The sequence below is a fragment of the Aulonocara stuartgranti genome (assembly GCF_965226115.1).
Source record: "Aulonocara stuartgranti genome assembly, chromosome: 6".
Lineage (NCBI taxonomy): Eukaryota > Metazoa > Chordata > Actinopteri > Cichliformes > Cichlidae > Aulonocara > Aulonocara stuartgranti.
The window spans coordinates 23720175-23742123 of record NC_138944.1 but is presented as its reverse complement, the minus strand read 5'-3'; the positions used below and the strand labels follow the sequence as shown (position 1 = coordinate 23742123).

General features: G+C 40.3%; 1 protein-coding gene across 4 annotated transcripts; it reads left to right on the top strand.

Annotated features, from left to right (window-relative positions):
- The first annotated feature begins 6 nt into the window (after window positions 1-6).
- Window positions 7-19382, top strand: LOC309708832 (uncharacterized protein). Of its 4 annotated transcripts, XM_082537142.1 has the most exons (9): window positions 7-181; window positions 381-464; window positions 603-802; window positions 4486-4536; window positions 8749-8793; window positions 9113-9151; window positions 9828-9942; window positions 11889-12050; window positions 14902-19382. In XM_082537142.1, exons 3-9 carry the CDS (start codon window positions 692-694, stop codon window positions 16017-16019), a joined length of 1641 nt encoding a protein of 546 aa, XP_082393268.1. In that variant the 5' UTR covers window positions 7-181; window positions 381-464; window positions 603-691; the 3' UTR covers window positions 16020-19382. The 4 variants fall into 4 exon arrangements, with proteins under 4 accessions (XP_082393268.1, XP_082393269.1, XP_082393270.1 ...); XM_082537143.1 differs by lacking the exon at window positions 4486-4536 and having other exon boundaries at window positions 10-181; XM_082537145.1 differs by lacking the exons at window positions 7-181; window positions 381-464 and adding an exon at window positions 7000-7030 and having other exon boundaries at window positions 770-802; window positions 4491-4536.
- The last annotated feature ends 2567 nt before the right edge of the window (window positions 19383-21949 follow it).

Here is a 21949-nt window from a genome sequence, read left to right as displayed (position 1 = left end):
CTTAACAAGCAATTTAGCCTTAGGAGGCCGTCACAGCTTTTTGCGGCTAATAATTACAGTATCGAAGCAGTTCCGTTGTAAATAAACGTTCCGAAATGTTGCGATGCATGCAGTTTATTTGGAAGTTATATTATTAAATAATGTCAAATAGAACTGAAAACTTAACTCGCATCTGATACAGGTAGGTGTGCTGCAAAAGTTTTACAAAAGTTGAGCTCTTAAGAACATTATTTTCATAATTTCAATACTAATTTGTTAATATTTATATAAACTAAGTAGATTCAGACATTTATTTTGCCTCAGCAAAAAAACATACCCGGGCAAAGCTCTTATATTTTTGCCACTATTTATTTCGTTGTGGTTATATTTGTGTTTAATAGAGCAACACCGTGTGGACCGTGAAAGCAGCCTCTCTGAGGCTGTTGCTGGGAGCTCCGGCCAATCAAAGCATACAGCGCTCCCGTGTAAGTACTGTGGTGGCTGGGGGGAAAAAAGCATGACATCATGCTCGGCTCCGTCCGTCTCTACGAGTGAAACATCTTCCTTCTACTACAGCAAACAACAGGAGCCGACTGAGCCGTCTGTGTTGTGAATTTGCGCAGGTCCAGCCGTAAAATACACCGAGAGAGCGGCCCCAGTACACCGGAGCGTGCAGCGGAGGCGGGGAGGGGCATCAGCCCGTTTGGGGGGAATGGCGGATGGGGATGCTGTCTTGTCTGTGGAATGGGACAGTGGTGATGAGGGTTTAGCCATGGATCCAGAGAAAACGCTGACTTTCTGCCACGGGCTGCAGACTATGGAGGTAATGCACTGCACAGCTTTACATTTGATGCGCACGCAGCTGTCAGCAGCTGTTCTGCTGAGCAACATGCTTCCCTCGGCCTGTGGGGTTGTTGACAAACAGCAGTGACCTCGGCATATTATTATTATTTTTATTTCGTCACCTTTTGGTCATTACATCTGTGACATACACGAGACAGCACGTGTATTTGTGCACCACTGCAGTCAGTCAGCTTAGGTCTCAGTTTTATTTTATATTTAATTATTTTTAACATTGGGAAGGCTGTCTGTAAGTCTGTGGCCAATGCAAAATATCTGTAAGTTTGACTTGTAGACGTGGTCGTGTACAACGAATATCTTAGACATAACAGGATTGGTGTGCAAATCCTTTAAGAAAAAGCAAAGATTCTTGGTTTATATTAATTTAAACTTAGACACTAAATTAATGAATTTTTGGTTATGATTTGCCGTATTTCAGTTTTAGATTGTAGTTTTCAAGACTTGTGGACAAGTAAAAATTCCTTGTTTAGCAATGTGGCTTAAAAACCTGCAAATGGACAAACAAGAGCTTTTTAATGCAAGACACCTTGTGAATCTTGGCTGTTAAGAAGAAGAACATTATTCTACTGAACTGGGGAAGTGGTTTCTTCAATGACTGTGTTGTTCTCTGCTTTGAGTGTGTTGTCTGAAAGTATTCAGTGAATACAACTCCAGTTCTAAATGAATTGGGAGACTGTGTAAAATGCAGATCTTATAATCCTATATTTTATTTGCAGTCGAACATATAAAACACATCAGATGTTTAAACTGAGACATTTTACTTTATCATGAAAAAATTTAGCTGAATTGAATTTAAGAATTTAAGACAGCAGCACATTTCAAAGCGGAAATGTGGGTAGCAAAAAGCTGGAAAAGTATGTGGTGCTAAAAAAAGAAAGCTGGAAGAAAATTTTCCAAATAATTTGGTTAAATGGAAACAGATCAGTAACATCATAGGGTATAAAAAGAGCATCTTAGGGAGGCAGGGAGAGGTTCACCAGTAATGCAGAAAGCTGTCTACAAGTTGCAGAACTATTTCAGAATAATGTTCTTCAATGTAAAATTGGAAAGACTTTGAATATCTCATCATATACAATCCATAATATCATCAAGACTGTGAAAATCTGGAGAAATCTCTGTGTGCATTGAACAAGGCCAAAAAGCTCACGATCTTCCAGCCCTCAAGTGGATCTGCATTTAAAAACAGGAATGATTCTGTCATGGAAATCACAGCAGGGGCTCATGAACACTTCCAGAAATCATGGTGAACACAATTCACCATGCCATGCACAAAGGCACGTTAAAACTCTATCAAGCAAAAACAAAGCCAGACGGGAACATTATCCAGAAAGTCCATCTTTCTCTGGACCAAAGCTCTTTGACTGTGGTGTATTTAAAAAAAAGCTTTTCTGTGGTCAGAGAAATTAACATTTTAGACTTGTTTTTGGAAAACAAGGACACCACGTCTTCTGTACTAAAGATGAAAAGGAGCATCCAGCTTGTTATCAGTGCTCAGTTCAAAGGTCAGCATCGCTGATGGCATGCACCTGTCGACGTGGCAGTTTTCACATCTGGAAAGACTCGCTCAGTGCTGAAAGAGTTTAGCATTAATGGTGGAGCAACATGTGCTCCCATCCAGAAGATGCCTTTTTCAGAGAAGGCCTTCCATATTTCAACAAGACAACGCTAAACTGCATCTATGACATAGCATGGCTTCCAAATCAAAGAGTTCAGATGCTGAACTGGCCTGCCTGCAGTACAATTTTATGAGATTTGCAATCATTGATTCTATTTTTATTTAAGTTTTACTCAACATCCCAACTTTTTTTTTTTTACAATTAAGCTTTTACATAGCTTGATCTTACTTTAATAAAAAGACTCACAAGAGCTGCTTTTATTTATTTATAGTCAATTACTCATCGTAATATGCAAACTGTTGATGTTGTTAAGATTTTAAAAATCCATCCGTTGCAGTGACCCTTAGGGAAACGAGGGAAAGTACCGTACCTGCTATGCCGTTGAGTGTGTGAGTGTCTTGAGTTGAGTGTCTTGCAACTCCATGGAAACATAAAAGTGTGTCTTTGACCTCTGGCTGGATATGATTTTAAATGTCATTGTTGCTTCTCCCACACATTGCGGTTCCATGATATGGATAAGTTTCCCCCTCTCTACCAGCCGCTGAGTTTCTCACAGGCAGGTCGTAACGTTGTTTTGTTTGCTAGTCTTCTGATTAATTGTTGATTGCTGTTGTTACTCTGTGTGGTTTATTTCACAGGCAGATTAATTGGGTGTCTCTGTTCGGTTGATAAATAGGGCTCCATTTAGGTTGTTTGTATTTGTGATGGTTGACATTGTGAGTAATTATTTACTGTAGCATTGCAGTGACTCTCAAACTGCTGAGGCATGGATAACTAAGGGAAATGAAAGTGAATGAATATGACTTTTTGAGGGTAAAATAAAGAAGCTTTGCTGATGCTGTTGCATTGACTTTTTAACTAAAATTCAGCTTGGTCATGAGAAAATATAAAGTGTGGAGCATTTTAAGGCTCTGAAGTGGAATGTGCTAGAGAAAGGTCTGAATACTAGAGTGTTTTACACAATGGTTATTTTGGGCTTCCAGTTGCTGATAATTATTTCCTTAGGCAGGGTCACAAGAGGTCAGTCTGAGGAGGGGTCTCTCAGAGGTCATTTACCAGAGACACTCAGTGGTGCCTACTGAGCATACATGCAGGAGTGTAGCGACTCAGCGTCTGTCTGCAGACAAATAATCGTTTTTCTGTATTTGTGAATAATAGGTCTCACTGTGACTCTGTGGACTCCAAAAGCTTTATAACTGGCTTTGTACCCTTTCCAGGCTCTGTTTAAGTGATTTCTTGATTCAACAGGTCCACCATTAATCAGGCCAGAGTGTGGCAAGTAAAACTGAACTCATATGGTCAGTGTGGTTCATTCATGATTTAACAAGGGGGGCAATTACTTTTTCACATAGTGCCAGGTAAGTTTGGACAAATCATGATTTAAAAACATCTGAAACATGTAAGTGTAATAAATATGGAGGGAAAAAAGAAATCAGGAAAGGTGCAAATACTTTTCACAGCACTTTACCTGCACTATTTCAGAGAGGGAAAAACTGTGCAGTACACATGAATGAGTTGTGTTTGTATAAATGTGTCCTGTTGTCGTATTGGACGGTGGTTTCACATGTTGACCTGTTTTGTTGCACTCTGTCCTCCTTGGTTGGCCTTGTTGCAGTAAATATTTGTGTATAACACTTGAGCCTCCTCAGTGTTCTTCCTGCTCGAGGAACTTGGTCTGTTTACATTTTAAACATTGGGGAACTGGTTGACTTTGCTAAGAAAAGCTTTGAAAGTAAAATGATGCCATTTGCACATAATTTTTGTTTGTTTTTTGTTTATTTGTTTGTTTTTTACTATTCTTTTGGGGGGTTTTGTAAGCAAAGTTATGGAGACTTGTCAGGACCCTTGGGTGGAAATCATTTGTGGTTAGTCTGCGGTATCTGAGGAAGCCTGAATGACTTCTCATCACACTTGTATGCATATCCTGTGCCGTGTGGTGGGCTTACCTCTCAGGAAGCACATAGGAACTCAACCTGATGGTATTTATGACAGAACATTTCCTGTCTTGACTCTTTATGTTTTCCATCAGTATAGGCCAAGTCCCCAGAGGTTGTTACATTTGACACTGGTATTTGCAACGGTAGGTAACATAACCCAATATTTATCAGTTCACAGAAGAATCTCTACTGTATTTGTCCAGAATTCATTTTAAAATCTTTCTTTTTAAAAAACAAAATCCTGTTAGGCCTTATTATATCTTTAAACGCCATAGTGTCATAATATCCTAAGAGAGTACTTTGTTCTCAAGCTGTAGGCTTACTTTTGATTCCTTGAGTTTCTAAAAGCAGAATGGGAGGCAGAGCCTTCAGCTCCCAGTTTGTTGAGGGTCATCTCATTACCACATCCAATCTTCTAGTTAACCTCCAAAGGCGTAAGCCTAAATTATAAAAGAGAGCTGAAAGAGAAGGGACAAACAACATATCCAACTACTGCATGTCAGAAACTATTATCTGCTGCCTCTTTGTTTATTGCCTTGTTTATCATTTGTGGTTCCCCTATACTTCCCTTCATTTTCCTTAGTACTTCCTCTTATATCCATGTGGTAGATGGCTGCCCCTCATTGAGGCTGCTTCTGCTGGAGATTTCATCCTGTTAAAACAGCAGTTCTTCTTTCCCACTGTCACCAAATGCTTGCTTACAATGGATTGTGTGAGGATTAGGGTTCTCTTACTAACAATATAGGGGCTTTAATTTATAATATACAGCACCCTGAGACAACTGTTACTGTAAACTGGTGCTGGATAGCTAAAACTGAAATCAGAAATGGAATTGATATTGATATTTGGAGGGAAAGATTTTGCCTGGTTGGTACATCAAGATTAGAATCCAGGAATTGTTTTTATGGAAATTTTAACATTTTGTATCTATCTAATAGACTTTGATTTGTTCATGGAAATGGGGAGTCATCTTCACACACTAAGGTTAATTATGGAGTTCCACTTGGTTCTGTGCAAGGTCCAATTCTGTTTACATTATGCATGCTTCCTTTAGGCAGTATCATTCAAGGGCATAGCATATACTTTCACTGTTATGCAGATGACATCCAGCTTTATCTATCCATGAAGCTAGATGACAAATGCCAAATACTGTATCAAAGACAATGAGGCCCTAATTTCCTGCTTCTAAAGTCAGTCATTGTACTTGGTACTAGAAATCTTAGAAACATGGTGTCTAACCAGATGCTTACTCTGGATGGCCTCCAGGAACACTAAGGACTCTTGGGGTTTATTCATTTATTTTTTCACCAGGATATGCCTTTCAAAACGCATCTTAAACAAATATGTAGGACTGCTTTCTTGCATTTCCACAACATCTCTAAAATGAGAAACATCCTGTCTCAGAGTGACACTGAAACACTAGATTAGAGCTGGGCGATATAAGATTTTTTCATATCACGATATGTTTTTTTCATTTCAGGCGATAACGATATCTATCACGATATAAGCCAAATAACTATATTTGTAAGATTTAAATGTGACGTTGCTCACAAGTAAAATGTGAAATAATCAGCAGCTTGTTTTGATTTAAATATTTATTTCCCATCCCATAATAAGTTCAACAGGGAAGATGTACTTAAGGAACATGAGACTTTTTCAGATAAATAAAGGCAAATATTGCAAACTACACAAAAGGCAGCCGCTAAAGCGTTTAAGTTTCAAAATAGAACAAACGAAACAGACTAAATTGTCAATTCCACTTAGAAACAAAATATTAATTCTAAAAATAAATCTTAGTTTGTTTTACAGAAGAACAGACAAAACTAACTTTTGACAATATCAAATAAACTGAGAACTAAAAGGAAATTCTCAATCTCTCCTTGTTGTATAGCTGAGCTTTTCAAACAGTTTTAACAGTTACTTTAGTCTGACAAAAGCCGAATGACGAATTAGCGCTTCCAGTCAGAGATTGAGCATGCACCGCTTTATTGTATTTCCAGACTTGCTTTCGGCACATTTACAGTGCGCGCTACTCTGTTTTTTGTCAGACTTGAAATAGTCGAAATACCTTCACACTACGGAACTTCTATGGCCCTTCTGTTCGACAATCTCTCCGGCATTGGAACCATCATCTGTTTTCTCTTCGGTAACCTTCGGTCACGCTCTCGGTTGATTTTTCTCTAGTCGGCACACTCATTTCCTCCATTACCCGGGCGGCACGGCGGCTGGCTGCTTCAAACAAATACACATGTGCGGCTTGGCACTTGTGCTGTACGTAACAAGTCACGTGACGTGACGCTGCGGCTGTGATTGGTTCGGCTCTGCGCTACTTAATTTGGATTGGCTGTTGTTCTTTTTTTTTCTTTTTTTTCTTTTTTTTTAAAGAGGACAAGAGAGACGAGGTCTGTCGCAATAGTTTAACTTTTCCTCGATAGAAAAGTTAATTTCGCAATACATATCGTTATCGTTCTATCGCCCAGCTCTACACTAGATCATGCATTTAATACTTCTAGGCTGGACTATTGTAATGCATTGTTATTATCAGGTTGCCCTTAACTCACTGAAAAGCCTTCATCCATCCATTCCCTTCCGCTTATCCTTTTCAGGGTCGCGGGAGCCTATCCCAGCTGTCATAGGGTGAGACGTGGGGTTCACCCTGGACAGGTTGCCAGTCTGTGGCAGGGCTAACACACAGAGACAGACAACCATTCACGCTGGGCAATTTGGATTAATCAATTAACCGATCCCCACAAACTGCATGTCTTTGGACCGTGGGAGGAAGCCAGAGAACCTGGAGGGAACCCACGCAAACATGGGGAGAGCATGCAAGCTCCACACAGAAAGACCCCGGCCTCATGGTGGAGTTGAACTCACGACCTTCTTGCTGTGCGGCAACAGCGCTAACCACCGTGCCACCCTGAAAAGCCTTTGGTTTATCCAAAATACTACAGCAAATCTACTGACAGAGACTAGAAAAAGGAAGCATATTAGTTTCTCTTTAGTGGCTCCCTCTTGACTGCAGGCTTACTTGTAGTTCCTAGCATATTTAAAAGTATAATGGGAGGCAGAGCCTTCAGCCTTCAGGCTTCTCTTCTGTGGAACTAGCTCCCAGTTTGGATTCAGGAGACGGACACCCTCTTTAATTTTAAAATTAGGCTTAAAACTTCCCAGTTTGATAAAGTATATAGTTAGGGCTGGATCGGGTGACCCTGAATCCTCCTTTAGTTATGCTGCAACGAGCCAAGGCTGCTGGAGGGCTTCCCATAAGATTCCTATCTGAACTGTTTCTTTTCCACCTATCTTTTTTCACCTACTCACACTCACACTGTTTATACAGCACTCTACATTTACTTTGGATTAATCATTAGTTATTAATAATCTCTGGCTCTTTTCCACAGTGTGTCTTTTCTCCTGTATCCCTCCCGTCACCCCCAGGAAGAAACGTTGTTTCAGGTTTCTTCCTGAAACAACGTTTTTCCCGCTGTTGTGATTTGGTGTAATATAAATAAAATTGAATTGAAAAGCAGTTTTCTATAAAAGCATCTCAAGGAAAGCGGTTGTAATCATATACACATATTTCTATCTACAACCGCACCAGTTTCTGATGAGAAAAATGTGAGTTATGTATCCTTTCCTGTGTCTGCTATAATGCCAGGTACTTATTTGGAGCCTGTCTGCCCTTGTCAGGTTGATACTCTTCCACTAATGTCACATAATGTTTTGTGATGCAATGTTAATTGCCCTGTGGATGCATCAGGTGTTACAAGTGGATACTATACAGTACTGCAGAGTTGTGTGCCACATATTATACTAAATAACAGTAAACACAAGTGTCTCTTGGCTAAATATGCTTCACTGTCAGAGGAGCATGTGGAGTTGGATTATTCATGAACGTTTAGGTCACTGACATGAATAGAGAGCAGAGGTGATTCTCTTACTCAGAATAGTTGCACAGATATGTGCGCATTGTACACACACAAAGTATGCAGACTGTGATCAGCACTGTTTCAATCAAAATATGAGTGAAGCTGAGCTTTGAGAATAGACGTGGGGTACTTTTCTGATGTTTTATGACTCTAACAGTTAACTAACAGATTAATGAGTAATGAAAATAATTGGTAGTTACAGGCATGTATTTGAAACGGGGAGCGCACAGGGAACGGTTGTATGAGCGACCTTCCCTTCTTTCTTCTTGAAAAGTCAGTAGTAGCCACCGGCTTAATACTGGAAAATGGGTCTTTAGTGGCCAACTTTATATGCTTGAATTACTGTAATAACAACACATCATATCTTTTGTTTTCCCTTTACTTTTTTAAGCTCCATTTTAACTGTTTTCTCTCTCTGCCTTTTACTAGATGACTATGTCCCTGCAAGGGCTGGATGTAACCGAAGAAGCTACGGTAGGGAGTTCAACCTTTAACCACAACTAAATATTGTCCACACGGGTAAAAAGGCCTCAGAGCCTTTTCCTCAGTGGTTGCTATAGTAATGCATAATTATTTGTTAGCACTTGGGTCTTGTGTGGTAACTATGCACATGACAGATTTAGCAACCTCTCCTCAGTGCTTTATTAGTATGGTTTATGGCTTTGCTCAAGTGTCTGAGCTCATTGAGGTTGTTATAATGTAAAAGCTTTGAAATTTGCTGGCTTTTTATGATGTGCACATTTTTAATGTTTGGGTTTTCACTTGCTTTAGTTTCTTCCCTTTCTCACTATAGGTGCCTGTGAAACAGATCGAAATGAGCACAATCAATAAGGTGGGAGGCTTTTTAAAACATTTTTTAAAATACTTTTTTACCCGCAGCTGCCATTAAATATGCACTCATATAAAAAGTAAGATTACAGATGCAATAACTGTTTATTTCATTGTTAACAGAAAAGTATCAGAGATTTAATATGAAATATAAAATAATACTTTTCACCTGATGATGCTTTTGATAACTATTTTTTATTTCTAGGGTTTCAGGTACACATAAAAGTGTGTGTGTATCAGTAGTTTAAAGTTTGGTTAGACTTACTGTGTGCTTCATTAACAAACAACAGAAAGACACAACTAATAAATGGTTAACTTCATGATCCATCTGTGAACACCAAAACCAAAATAGACGTAAAAAGAGAGAAAGAGAGAGAGGGGACATCATCTACAAATTAAGCAAATGTTGCTTTGTAATTGGAGTGGGGGAAGAAATTGATAGAGCATAGGAATACCAGATGTGTTATCTATACAGGCAAGCTAAATAGATTTACTGTAATTTTACTATTTTGTCAGTGAGGCTGCTTTTTTTTTTTTTTTTTTTTCTGATCAGAGTTTCCACAGTGGATTTTGGATTTTGGACATCTTGGCGGTGCAACGATTAGCACTGGGCTCCAGTTTAGACCTTCCTACAATATTTCCACTGTGGTTACATTGCGATGTGGTGTTTTATCTATTAGATGGCGAGGCATCCAAAGTACTGTCCTGGAGTGAACAACAGTCCAGGTTACCTGTGTGAAACGGGACATTGCTGCGGGGAGACGGGCTGCTGCACCTACTACTATGAACTCTGGTGTGAGTCAACTGACCGCTTCTTCTCTGCTGTGCTACTGAGGAAAGGGTTCTGATTTAATGGCTGTTTATCGTTCATTACTCAGACCTGCTGGGAAACATTCAAGGTGTCCTATTATGCTTACCTGCAGCTCTAAAGTCCTGGTCTCATAATCTACTAATGTTGTTGCCTCCGCCAAGGAGGTGATGTTTTTTATAGCCTTTGGTAGCTGTCATTCTTCCTGTCTGTAAACGTGGTACATTAAAAAGCTTCGAATGAATTCTGATAAAACATCGTAGGCGTGTAGAGTGGGGTCATGTTAACAATCCATTAAAATTTGGCTTACATTCAATTCAGTTTTATTTATGTAACACCAAATCACAACAACATGACCCTATTATTATAATCATAATAATAATAATAATAATAATAATAATAATAATAATAATAATAATAATAATAATAATAATCATCATCATCATCATCATCATCATCATCATCATAATCATCATAATCATAATAAACACTCAGACAACCCCAGATGACCAAGCACTTGGTGACAGTTCAAAGGAAAAACTCCCTTTTAACAGGAAGAACCAGAAGAAATCTCTGGTTTCTTTTAATAGACCCATTAAAGCACTACTTTCGATGTCAACTTAATGATTTAATGGTCGAAAACTGACAAAAAACATTCTAACCTAGAAACTATGATGCTTACAAATTAGATGTGTACTGCAAAAACATAGGAAATACCACATTGTCACATTTGACCTCTACTTTAACCTCCTAGGACCTGGCGTCCACATATGTGGTCATCACATTTTGGGTTGTCTAGACCAAAATACAAAATTTTGCTCTACAAGGGCCTGATTTCCACTTACGAGGACATTATACTACCTCTGTTCTATCTAAATTTAAAGCAAATATCCTCATATGTGGATCTCATTTCTCTCAGAAACAAAAATCAGGTAAAAAAAAAAAAAATCTGGTAATTCTTTGTTTTTACATTAATCAGGTCCCAATCAGCCCAAATGGCAAAGAGAATTTAAAAATGCATGCCATGAAAGAGTTCGGGTCTTAGGAGGTTAAATTCAGTAGATTGATCTGAAGGCTAAAGTGTTTTTATTGACAGCATATGGACATATAGGGAACGATATATGGAGATTTTAAATATTATGTTACTTTGGACCGCTGACCTCTCCTTTAAATTCAAACAAAGGTCAAATTTCAAAAATTTAAATTTTGTTAATATTGGCAACCTGTAGGAGATGATACTGTTATGTTCGGATTCAAAATCTCACATTACAGTTTGCATCCAGATTTTATGTCATATTTGACCTCTGACCTCACTTTGATGTTACACATCTTCCTTTCTTGGTGGAGGTTTGCGCTCTTGGAGTGTTTCTAGTTCTTACATGGTTCAGTTTAAAATAATCCTTAATGTTTACGTTCAGTAAGGAAGATCTGTAATCTATCATCTGTCGTCTTGGGGGTTCGGCTGCTTTCTGGTCTTTACATTGCTACCACTTTCCCAACCCTCAGTCTTCATCTTCGCAACCACCCTGGGTGTTCCTGTCCTAAATCCTATCGCTGCTGGGATTCCCCGCTGCCGTGATAGGTCGTCAGAGTCTAGTCACATTCCTCCATAAATCGTGTTCAGTTCTTCCTTATCTCTCCTTATTGAAATGTGCCTTGGTGCGGTGCTTTTATGTGTCCTTCCCCCGTCTTTAAGACAGCTGTTTTAGGATTGGCTCGCTTGCACAAACAGAAAATTTGAATAGTGTGTGCGCTGGGCTGTTGGTTACCTGATGCGCCTGAAAGCTCAATGAGTCCTTTGATAAAAAAGCAAAACTTGTGTGAAAGCCGAGTAAATCTGAGATGAAATTCAGCTAACAGACCTGAAGGTTACGTTTCCTTTGTTTGTTTGTTTTCTTTATCTCGATGGCCACTCATTTCCTGTTTTCTACAGGGTTCTGGCTCTTGTGGACGGTGCTCATCCTCTTCAGCTGTTTCTGTGCTTACCGCCACCGCCGGGCCAAGCTGAGAATTCAACAGCAGCAGAGGCAAAGAGAAATCAATCTGATCGCTTACAACGGCGCTTGCAACTACCCTTCATCAATGCTGGACCTCAGTATGTTTGCTTCATTTTAAATCGCACATGCTGTAGCTTTTGAATACTAAATTAATCAGTTCCACAGACTTTGCATGCGTTATGATTTCCTTGCACCACTTTTTCTGAGGAAATAGAAATATGCCTACATTTAGATACTTCAAAATAAGTCTGTTAACAGGCATCATATGGAAGTAATAAAGCAGTAAATGTAAGCGTGTTTTGTTAAATGAACTGTTTTGTGGAGTTTTTAATTGAGGAAAGAGGCTCATGCTTGTAATGTAACAGCGAGTAAAAATCTTCATATAGAAGCTTTTGGTGTGCACATCAGTCTGTATGCAACTCACCAGTGTGTGATGCAGCGCAAAAGCCAGCCAAAGGCACAGACAGAACTCAGAGCAAAGATGCATTTGAGGACATGTTTGTTATCTAAATTCTATTATCGGCAAACATCTCTCAAGTCTACCGCAGATTTACTCCATTAGTGATGCTTTCCGTCTTTTGCCTGTGGTGAAAAACTGTGTGGACTGTGATCGATTGACAGCTTCTTGTAAACCTAGTGAAACCTATTTGCATTGTTATTAAACCGTGATCACGCAAAGAATGGACACAGTTAAAAATTACGTTAATCTAGAAGTTTTGACATTTTAGGAAACAAAGTTAAAGGTTATCATTTTGGATGGTCTTTCACATGCTGCGTCATATACGTCCAACTATTCCAGAAGTGGTAAACAAACACCAGATGTAGCACAAGGTTTCATACTTAACTAAAATGTTTTTTGCACAGCTAGTTTTAGTTAACTACAATAAAAATAAAAACTAGACTTTTGGAAGGAAAAGAATTAACCAATTTTGTGAACTAAAACAAAATAAAAATGGAGAGCAAACATCCTGAGTTTTAGTATCTGTTAAAAGATGTTATTGCAGCTTGCCTGAGGAGGCTTTGATGGACATGTATTAGAAAATACAAAACTTTGATAACTGATGTAGCAACAGAAATGAAACACAGGAGCTAGAAAGCTTTCAAGGGAAACATGAGGTACAGCAGACAATAAGGAAGACTGAACTATTTATAAACTGTGAGTTAATTAGGGAAGTGAAAGACGGCTGGAGAACAAGCACTGCTGAAAGTAATAGGAAAAAAGTTGTTTCTTGAGTCTTGATGTGACTAACTATGGAAGGAAAATAGAAATACAGTGGTGCTATAACACGGTTCACCTTTCGCGGCCTTGCTGTTTCACAGATTTTTTTGTGTGCAATTTTGCATGCTTTTTTTATTTTATTTATTTTTTTACAGTTTTCACAATAAAGCTCAAGATCCTGTTGAGACTTTTCAAAATAAACTGAATCACGTGAAAGAGCAGATTATTTACGGATGACAAGTAAAAAAGAGCCATCAGGTGCTAAAAAATAAACCTTAGACTCAAAAGTTAGAACAGGCTTTTCCCCGCAGCACGTCGTGTAATAAATACTCACAAAGAAAACAGCGGCCGTTACAACTTGCGTCTAAAAATGTATCGTTTCATGCATCGGTTAAAACACTCGACTCCAGCTACATGACGCGCAGCTGGAAACACTTCCGGCAAGTCGAGATTCACAGAATTTACAGAAAATGTTACATTTTTGTGATTTATATCGTTATCGGGACGATAAAATTCTTATATCGGGATATGAGATTTTGGTCATATCGCACAACCCTATAGTGAGGGGTTTTACAGCCTTAAAACATCTATAATGTAAAAAATAAAGTTAGCTACTTCGTGGATTTCACCTATCGTGGGTTATTTTTAGAACGTAACTCTTTTTTTTTTTTTTTTTTTTTTATAAATAGGACAGGGGGAATGAATGAGAGAAAGAGGGGGAGAGAAAGAAAGAAAACCAAAGGGGAGAAGAGACGGTGAGAAGGGGGGGGGAAGAGAGAGAGAAAAAAAAAAAAGAACTCCTGGGTCACCTGTATGGAGAAAAAAAAAACAAACAAAAAAAACAAACAAAAAAAACAAACAGAGGAGACAGCAAACAACAAAGAGCAACATAATAATAGAGAAAACAAAGCACCATCACAATAAACTAGCTAGTCATAGATATCAATATTTACTAAATAATAAACGATATTGTGCAGCACGCAAGATAGACAGCGCACAGTGTGCTTTGAGGCAGCAGCCAAGAAAGCTTTAGTCCGCGTCTGTGAATACCCATGTGTGCATACCTGTGTGGATCAGCATGCTTGCATTCCAAAGGTTTCTCCATGTAATGATCTGCTAGGGAGTGTGGGGGGGCCACAGCCCCGTCCTCCAGGGTGTGAAAAAAAAAAAAAATGACAAAGGATGAACTGAAGCTCTGCCATCACGTAATGTCGCATACTGCTGTTTCTGATGTCATTTAAAAAAAAAAAAAAAAAGAACGTAACTCCCGCAATAAACGAGGGACCACTGTGACCCAAAGGAAAACGACTTACAACAGAGATAAGAACCTAAAACACAAAAACTAAAAGACTTCAGGAGAACAAGAATAAAGTAAAGCCAGAGATCACTCTATAGAATAGTAAAGAATTCAAACCCAAAACTTGAAAAATATAGACATCACATGCTAGAATAGCAGAAACACCTTCAGACAGAAATTGGGAAGGAAAAATTCACAGATTCTAAAAATAACACAAAACCAAAGGAGCGTGACGCCAGCAGGTTCACACTCATACCCATCTCACCGTGAAGCTCCCTCTCCGCCCTGGCATGTGGGAGGAGTAAGCTTTGACTACAAATGAGCTTGCCACACCACACCAATGAGGCATAACCCCATGAGAAAGCTAACTGACATGTAACACTAGTCTGCGTACCCGGAGCTGAAGCCTAAAAGTGTGTTTCTTTCGTCACAGGTTTTCTGGCTTCCTTCAAGTTGCCCTCTTACGAGGAGGTTGTTGCGCAGCCCAGCACCCCTCCCCCTCCTTACAGCTCCATCTTTGCACTGCAGGGAGGTGCCACAGTAGGTCCTAGCTCCTCTTACCCCCATCATCACCACCACCGTCACCCCTGCCCTCCCTACTTGGGCCCCGGCCCCAGCGGTCTGACCTCCTCACAGAGCTCTGATAACTACACCAGCTGCTCCTGTGAGTCTTGCTCCCTCACCTCCCCATCCAGCACCTCCTTCTCTGTCCAGGTGACGGATGAGACGTATGACAGCAGCCACATGTCCACGCCCAGTGAAGCAGGAGGAGATTTGGCCGTGGTGCCAAGGGTCGGGGTCCCCTTCACGCTGATGCCATCGCCACCCTCGCAGGTTCCACCTGATGTTATACCTGCGGTCACTCCAGATGTCATTCCGGTGCAGAGATGTTCCTCTAACGGTAGTGAAGGAGTCTCGCCTCCATCTCATCCACTTGCTCTCACTTTGCACTCCCGTCCTTCACACTCCTCTCGCCTTCCGCTCTCTCCCCTCTCGCTGCTATCTTCAATTCCCGCTGGTCAAGTCCACCCTCTCGTTCCATCGGACCCACTCGAAGCCATGGCTCTTCAGAGAGCGAAAGAAGAGACGTCACCTCATGATCCAAAAACCAGGCCCCTGCACTCAGCTCCTAAGCAGGCTCTCCTCTTATCAAACGTGGCTGTCTCTGTGCACTGCGGCGGCAAGGAGGAGCAAAAAAGGGAAAAAGAAGAAGAAGAGGAGGACGACGACGAAGACGAGGATGAGGAGGACCATTTCCGGCATCGACGGCTGACGGGTGACTCGGGTATTGAGGTGTGCCGCTGCCATGTGAAAAGAGGGCAACAAGAGGATGAGGAACCAAAGAAGGGGCGCTTCGATAAGGGAGGAAAAGATGTCGTGAAGGAAGGGGAGAAGGTGCTGCAGGACGGCGTGGACTGTTCCCAGCAAAAGAAGGTCGCCGCACAGTCGTCCAGCACGGACGACTGCGCGGAGCAGCGCGGCCATGTCTCTTCGCCTTCTAGCGTCATCATTAACAGAAACGAGGCTATCATCACTGTGGAGTCCCTGTAAGTAAACAGCCATGGAAGGAAGGAAAAGTGGGATAGCATGTGTAACCGGATGAGTGACGAATTAAAGGAAAAAAAGAAAGCGATCGGTCTTAGGGAAGATTTGAGCTATCAGAACAGATTCACTGCATCTTAGTGTTGGTTCTACAAATCTCTGTAAATCTACTGAAGGGATGGCACACTATTTTTTTTGTCCTTTTTTCTTTAAAAAAAAAGGGGCATTTGGATGATGGTTGTAGAAAGTCTCCAAAATCTTCCATTAGTGTATAACTGAGCTGAGATCAGGTGACTGCACAGGCATTAGCAAAATTATTGACATGATTTTCATACTCATCCAACCACCCAGTGACCTCTGATGGACCGCCCTGTGGACGGGGACAACCCTGGAAGACTACTACGTTAATAAGACGAGTGAACTATACCAACAGCTTCTGGGTTTTCCTTTAATTTGTCATCCGCCTGTCGATGAAGACTTAAGAAGTGAAAAATGTGATCACTGAAGAAAAGTCTTGGAGAGCTTACAGAAATGTCTGCAAGCCATCAGATCGGATGAGTAACATTTTTAGGAGGGGGTCTCTGTATTTTATTTTGGGATTCCCAGACCTCAAAGTTCTTGTGATTTATAAGAGATGATTTGGGTTTGTTGTGGAGTACGAGGTGTTCTTTTCTTAAAATGCAAATGGCTCAAAATCCTAAAAATAATTCCACTTTCTGCATCCTTTTCTTGCTAGAGCCACTATGATAAAATGTTTGTCAGTGTTTCTCTGTACGAAGCATCGAAGCAGCATTTTTAGCTCTGAAATGGAGCTCGTATCACCGGCTGCCAGCCTGTGGATATAAAATATTCTGACTTTTGTCAAATCCACACATTTTAACATAAAATATTGGTCATCTTTTTAGGCATTTAAACATTGAAAGACCTTTTCTTTTTTTTATTGGAGCCCACTTCCCTTATCATAGATAGATTGATTCAGTGGGTCAGTGTTTTATACCTTGTGTCTTATGTTGCCTCCTTCTTAAAGATTTTTTTAAAAAGGGGGGCGGGTACAAACTTTAATTAAATGTGCAGGTGGCAAAGCTTTACTATGATATTGTAGTTATACATTATAGTTTCAGACTGTTACATCAGTATACTGTATACTTAGCCAGCTGTTTGTCTTTGGGTTCAGTGCAGTTTTAACGTGCTCCTGCCTTTTGCAAGGCAATATCACTCTGAATCCTCGTGTTGAGTTTTTTACTAGGCGCACACTTTAAGCCTAAACTGATAATGAATGTAAAAGGTTATGCATTGCAACAAAAAAACGCACTCAAAGCTGTTTTTTGAGGATTTTTTTATAGCATGATGCTCGACTGAAAGCTTTTTTTTGTTTGTTTGTTTGTTTGTTTTTAACAAAAAGAAAAAAAATAACAGAGTTATGCCAGCGTGGCAATCCAGTCTGTAGGCGTGTGCTTCGAGAAGTCACTTTGGAAAGACGTGCCCATCGTGATGACTGTTTGTGTCGAGTGATGCTTGTTAAATATCAAAGGTGTAAATGTACGATGGAAGCATCTGAAGTCACAGAACAGAATCTCCTTTATTTTAAATACTGCTGTGGCAAAACGGGATTTCGCAGAGTCAGACTGTTTTTCTCTAAATGCCTCCTGGTTGATGACTAGTTGACATCCAGAGCAAGGCCAAGGATTACATTAGCCTGCCATGCTCACCTGGCGGGGGATAGCACATACGTTCTCTCTCGTAGTTATCTGTCAGTACAACAATGTGCTCAAAAATAAACGGAGAGCGTCTCACAACACAATTTGTACATGTTTGTCTTGCCGTAGTTGTTATTATGAGACAAGGGTCTCAGTAGTTCGCTGACTGGAGGCCACTTTTTTCGTGTCCCTAGTTGTTTAATGCCTAAGGGCAAAGCTTTTAACTCTTAGTAGTGTGGAGAGAAATCTAATTTAGCACAGTTCACTCCTAAAAAAGAACAAGTCACATTTGCTCTTCAGATGTGAGTTTGCATGGAAGTTTGAGTGGCAGTTTGCTTTCTGATGATCTCTTGATGATCATCTTCAAAGCACCTCTGCAGTGACTCGCTGATGGCCTGACAGAGATGGTTCATCCTCTGGACATACTGGCAAAAAAGCCTTTTTGGAGCCTTGCGTTTCTTCTCATTTTCATTAGTTTTAGGTAATGTGTGTCGTTGATCAGTGGTGCCTAGTTGAAAAAGTATTTTTCTGTTAGGAATCCGTAGTTTCCCAGCTAATCTGAGCGTGTGCGTGCGTGTGTGTGTGGATTAGGAATAGCTGTAAATCGAATGGCGAAAATATTTTCTAAGAGTACTTAGCAGTCTCTTTTTAAAATGCTCATATTACATGTGAGACTTGCAAAAATAGTATTTAGCAATAGTATTCACACTTTTTTTTCCTTATTCTGGTTTATGCTGGCTGACAGGAAATGAGATGAACTGAAATGACATTTACCTCTTTATGACTCATATGCTAGCTGTGCTGGGCAAAGGCCCTCGATTGTACAAACACAGCAGTTTTTAAAAAAAATGCCTTTGGCGTAAGTGCAAGCTTATATTATCGGGTTGTATTTTAAAGCCCCAGTGTGTGTCTTGCATGTTACTGACCTTAAACTTTAGTGTTTTGTATTGATTTTTTTTTAAGCTCATCTGACTGAAGGTTCAGTGCGCTTACGCCATAGCGAGGCATCCGTCGTCCGTTTGTCCCACCGCAATTCACAAGAATCCATACTCCTCCCAGAGTACTGGTCAGATTTTAATGAAACACAGTGATCACCTGATGTGTCTTCACCCACACTGTGCTCAAGGTCAAGGCTGTACAAGTCATTTTTACAAGAATCGCTTCTCCTCCTGGAGTATTGGTCTGTCTTTAGTGAAGCAAGGCTAGATAATCCTGGATACGACTGTTTGTGAGCCTCCTTGACTTCTCCCTCGACTTTAATTATCATTCATTTGTGCAAAAGAGCCGCACAGCTTTCTTTCTGTACTTCACACATTACAACAACCTTTGAACTGTGATGGATCATGAAGCAAATGAGCTGTAATGTCACTGACGCTTTGGTTAGTGAGTGCTTAGTTTTTTTACATTTTATTGTAGATTTTAATTAGGATAATTGTCTTAAGGGGCATCATTCTGTTTTAAATTTTACACTTAGAAAAGAGGCCAAAAAATACCATTTTTATATGGCGTCCTCTTGATATTAGTTTAGAAAGTATCCATCCACTTTCTTCCGCTTATCCAGTTCAGGGTCATGGAGGCTTAGCTGGAGCCTTTGCCAGCTGCCATAGAGCAGAGGTGGGGTACACTCTGGACACGTTGCCAGTCTCATATTCATATGAATGGGCAATTTACAATGCTTGGAGTCTGAGAGTAAGCCAGAAAGAACAGGGAAAACATGCAGACTCCCAGAAACACTTCATGGATTTGAACCCAAGACCTTCTTGCTGTGAGGCAACAGGTTCAACCACTGCACTACCGGCATAGAAGCTATTAACAAAAACACAAAGTTAGCGTGTGGATCTATCGGATACTAGCTGAGGTGGTTCAGGCATCCGATTAGAATGCCTCCTGGGTGAGATTTCCTGGGCATGCCCCCGTGGAAAGAGGCCCCGGGGTAGGCCCAGGCCACGCCGGAGACACTACGTCCCTCAGCACTGCCTGGGAATGCCTCGGTGCTTTCCCCGAATGAGCTGAAGGAGGTGGCTGGGGAGAGGGAGGTTTGGGATTCCCTTTTGATCCAGCCCCAGATGAGCTGGTGGAAAGCGGATGGATGGATGGATGTTTAATTTCTATGACTGAACCTGAACAAGATGGTGAAACATAGGAGTCACACACTGGGGTTTATTGTATCCCGACTCCTGCTTTCATTTGACGTCAGTGTAAATAGAAGCGGTTTGATTTGTCTCGCCTTGTCAGAAGCCAATTTGTGTGGAGAAATATGCCCCAGATTTTACCTTTGTTACCACTCTTTGGCCAAGGCCTGATATAAGACTGTTACCTCGCTCGAGTTTTGACTGTAAAGGACTGTTCTCTCCTTCTGAAGATAGTATCTACTATATATTTGTACTGATTTTATTTTGTAATGCCAAAAGTTAAAGAATTGAATAAAAATACAAAAAAAAAACCAAACCTCACATTGGTACAGCCGTTGAACCATTTTGCCAGAAAACAAAAAACAAAACATCCAATCCTTTTGATTCAGGATAACTCAAGACTGTCTCCTTCTACTCCTGCAGCTACGAGACAGCAGCATATATAGCAGTATGTATATGTGACTGTACATGGAATAGTTCCGATTAATATTACTACAACATGTGGTGTACTTTGAAGGTATCTTTGTGCAATTCTACCTGCGGCTCTTCAGCGTGTCGTACGTATGTGTGAGAGAGTAACCGTGCCGTTTTCTTGTTAAAAATCACTGTCGCTTATTGTGAGGATAATGTTGAGTATAATGTTAACATAATAACTGTCGATTTAAAAAAAAAAAAGCCAAAACTTTTTCGTGTCATCATGGATATCAAGTTGATTTTGTATCTTGGTGTAAAGCAGATTCAGAGGTTTCCGATGCATACTGAGTGAGATGTTCTCACGTTTGTTGTGTCTGTTTGGTTGCACACCATCATGTTTTTTTGCTTTGTTTGTTTGGGGGGTTTTTTTTGTTTTGTTTTTTGTTTTTTAGAAGGTGGGGTTGTATTTAGATTTCTTCCATCTCACTGATCATCACTGAGATTCTGCGATATTGGACGCAGACGTCTGCTTAACTCTATTGAACAGAAAACTGTGGATTTTGTGTCAAAATAAATGTGCTACCAAATACATGTGTGTACTTCTGCTTCACATTATACGCGCCTGTAGTTCTCACATATTCTGCTGTGAAATACACCCGATCTGCCGCCTGACTAATCTCCTACTCGTGAGTATCTGTCGCCGTGAATGACTCAGAATAAATCCAGCAGTCAGCTCTGACTCTGAGAGGTTTTTGACTTTTCCGAAGTTTGATATCTGTGTCCTTGCCTTGCTGGCAATGCAACAGTGATGATCACAGCACAAAGTATAAGAGGCTGAGAAGTGATCCTCTATACTCTAATTAGCCACTTTATTAGGTACACCTTGCTAGTACTGAGTTAGACCTATTTCAAACTTCACATTTGCTTTAATTCTTTATGGCAAAGGTTTAATGAGGTTTGGTGTATTATGCATTCAAAAATGAGTGGTTGTTTTAGTTACCTTTTTCTTTCCTACCTGCTCAAAGTCGGCCACTCTCCTCTAACAACTGTAATCAGCAAGAACTGCCTCTTACTGGACATTTTCTCTTTTTCAGACCATTCTCTGTAAACCCTAGATATGGTTGTGAAAATCCCAGCAGATTAGCAGTTTCTGATATACTCAGCTGTCTGACACCAACAATAATACCACATTAAAATACACTTAAATCACATTTCTTCCTCATTCTAATGCTCAGTTTGAATTCCACCAGGTCAGCTTGACCATATTATTTCAACCTTTTTTCTTTAAGGAAGAAAGAGAGCCTATTCGACCTGTCATAGGATCAAAGGCAGGATATACCCTGAACGGGTCGTCAGTCTGTCACAGGGCTAAAACATCTCTATGTTTGTGCTCACATTCACACCTCTGGACAGTTTAGAATCTCTAGTTAACCTAATCTTAACCTAATCTTTCTTCCTCCCGCAGTCCAAGTACCTGGAGAGAATCCAATTAGAAAGGCCCCTATTAATAAGCAAGCAGCTGTACCCAATGAAGTGGCCAATGCGTGTATTTTCTCACTTATACAAGTTTTGAGCTTACGTGTTACCTTTGAAAAGGGACACGTCTCCAGTGCTGAGCTTCACTTCACTGCCCTGACTCAAAACAACAATAATACTCTTATTTCACAAACTCACACACACTCAGAGTAACCGAATC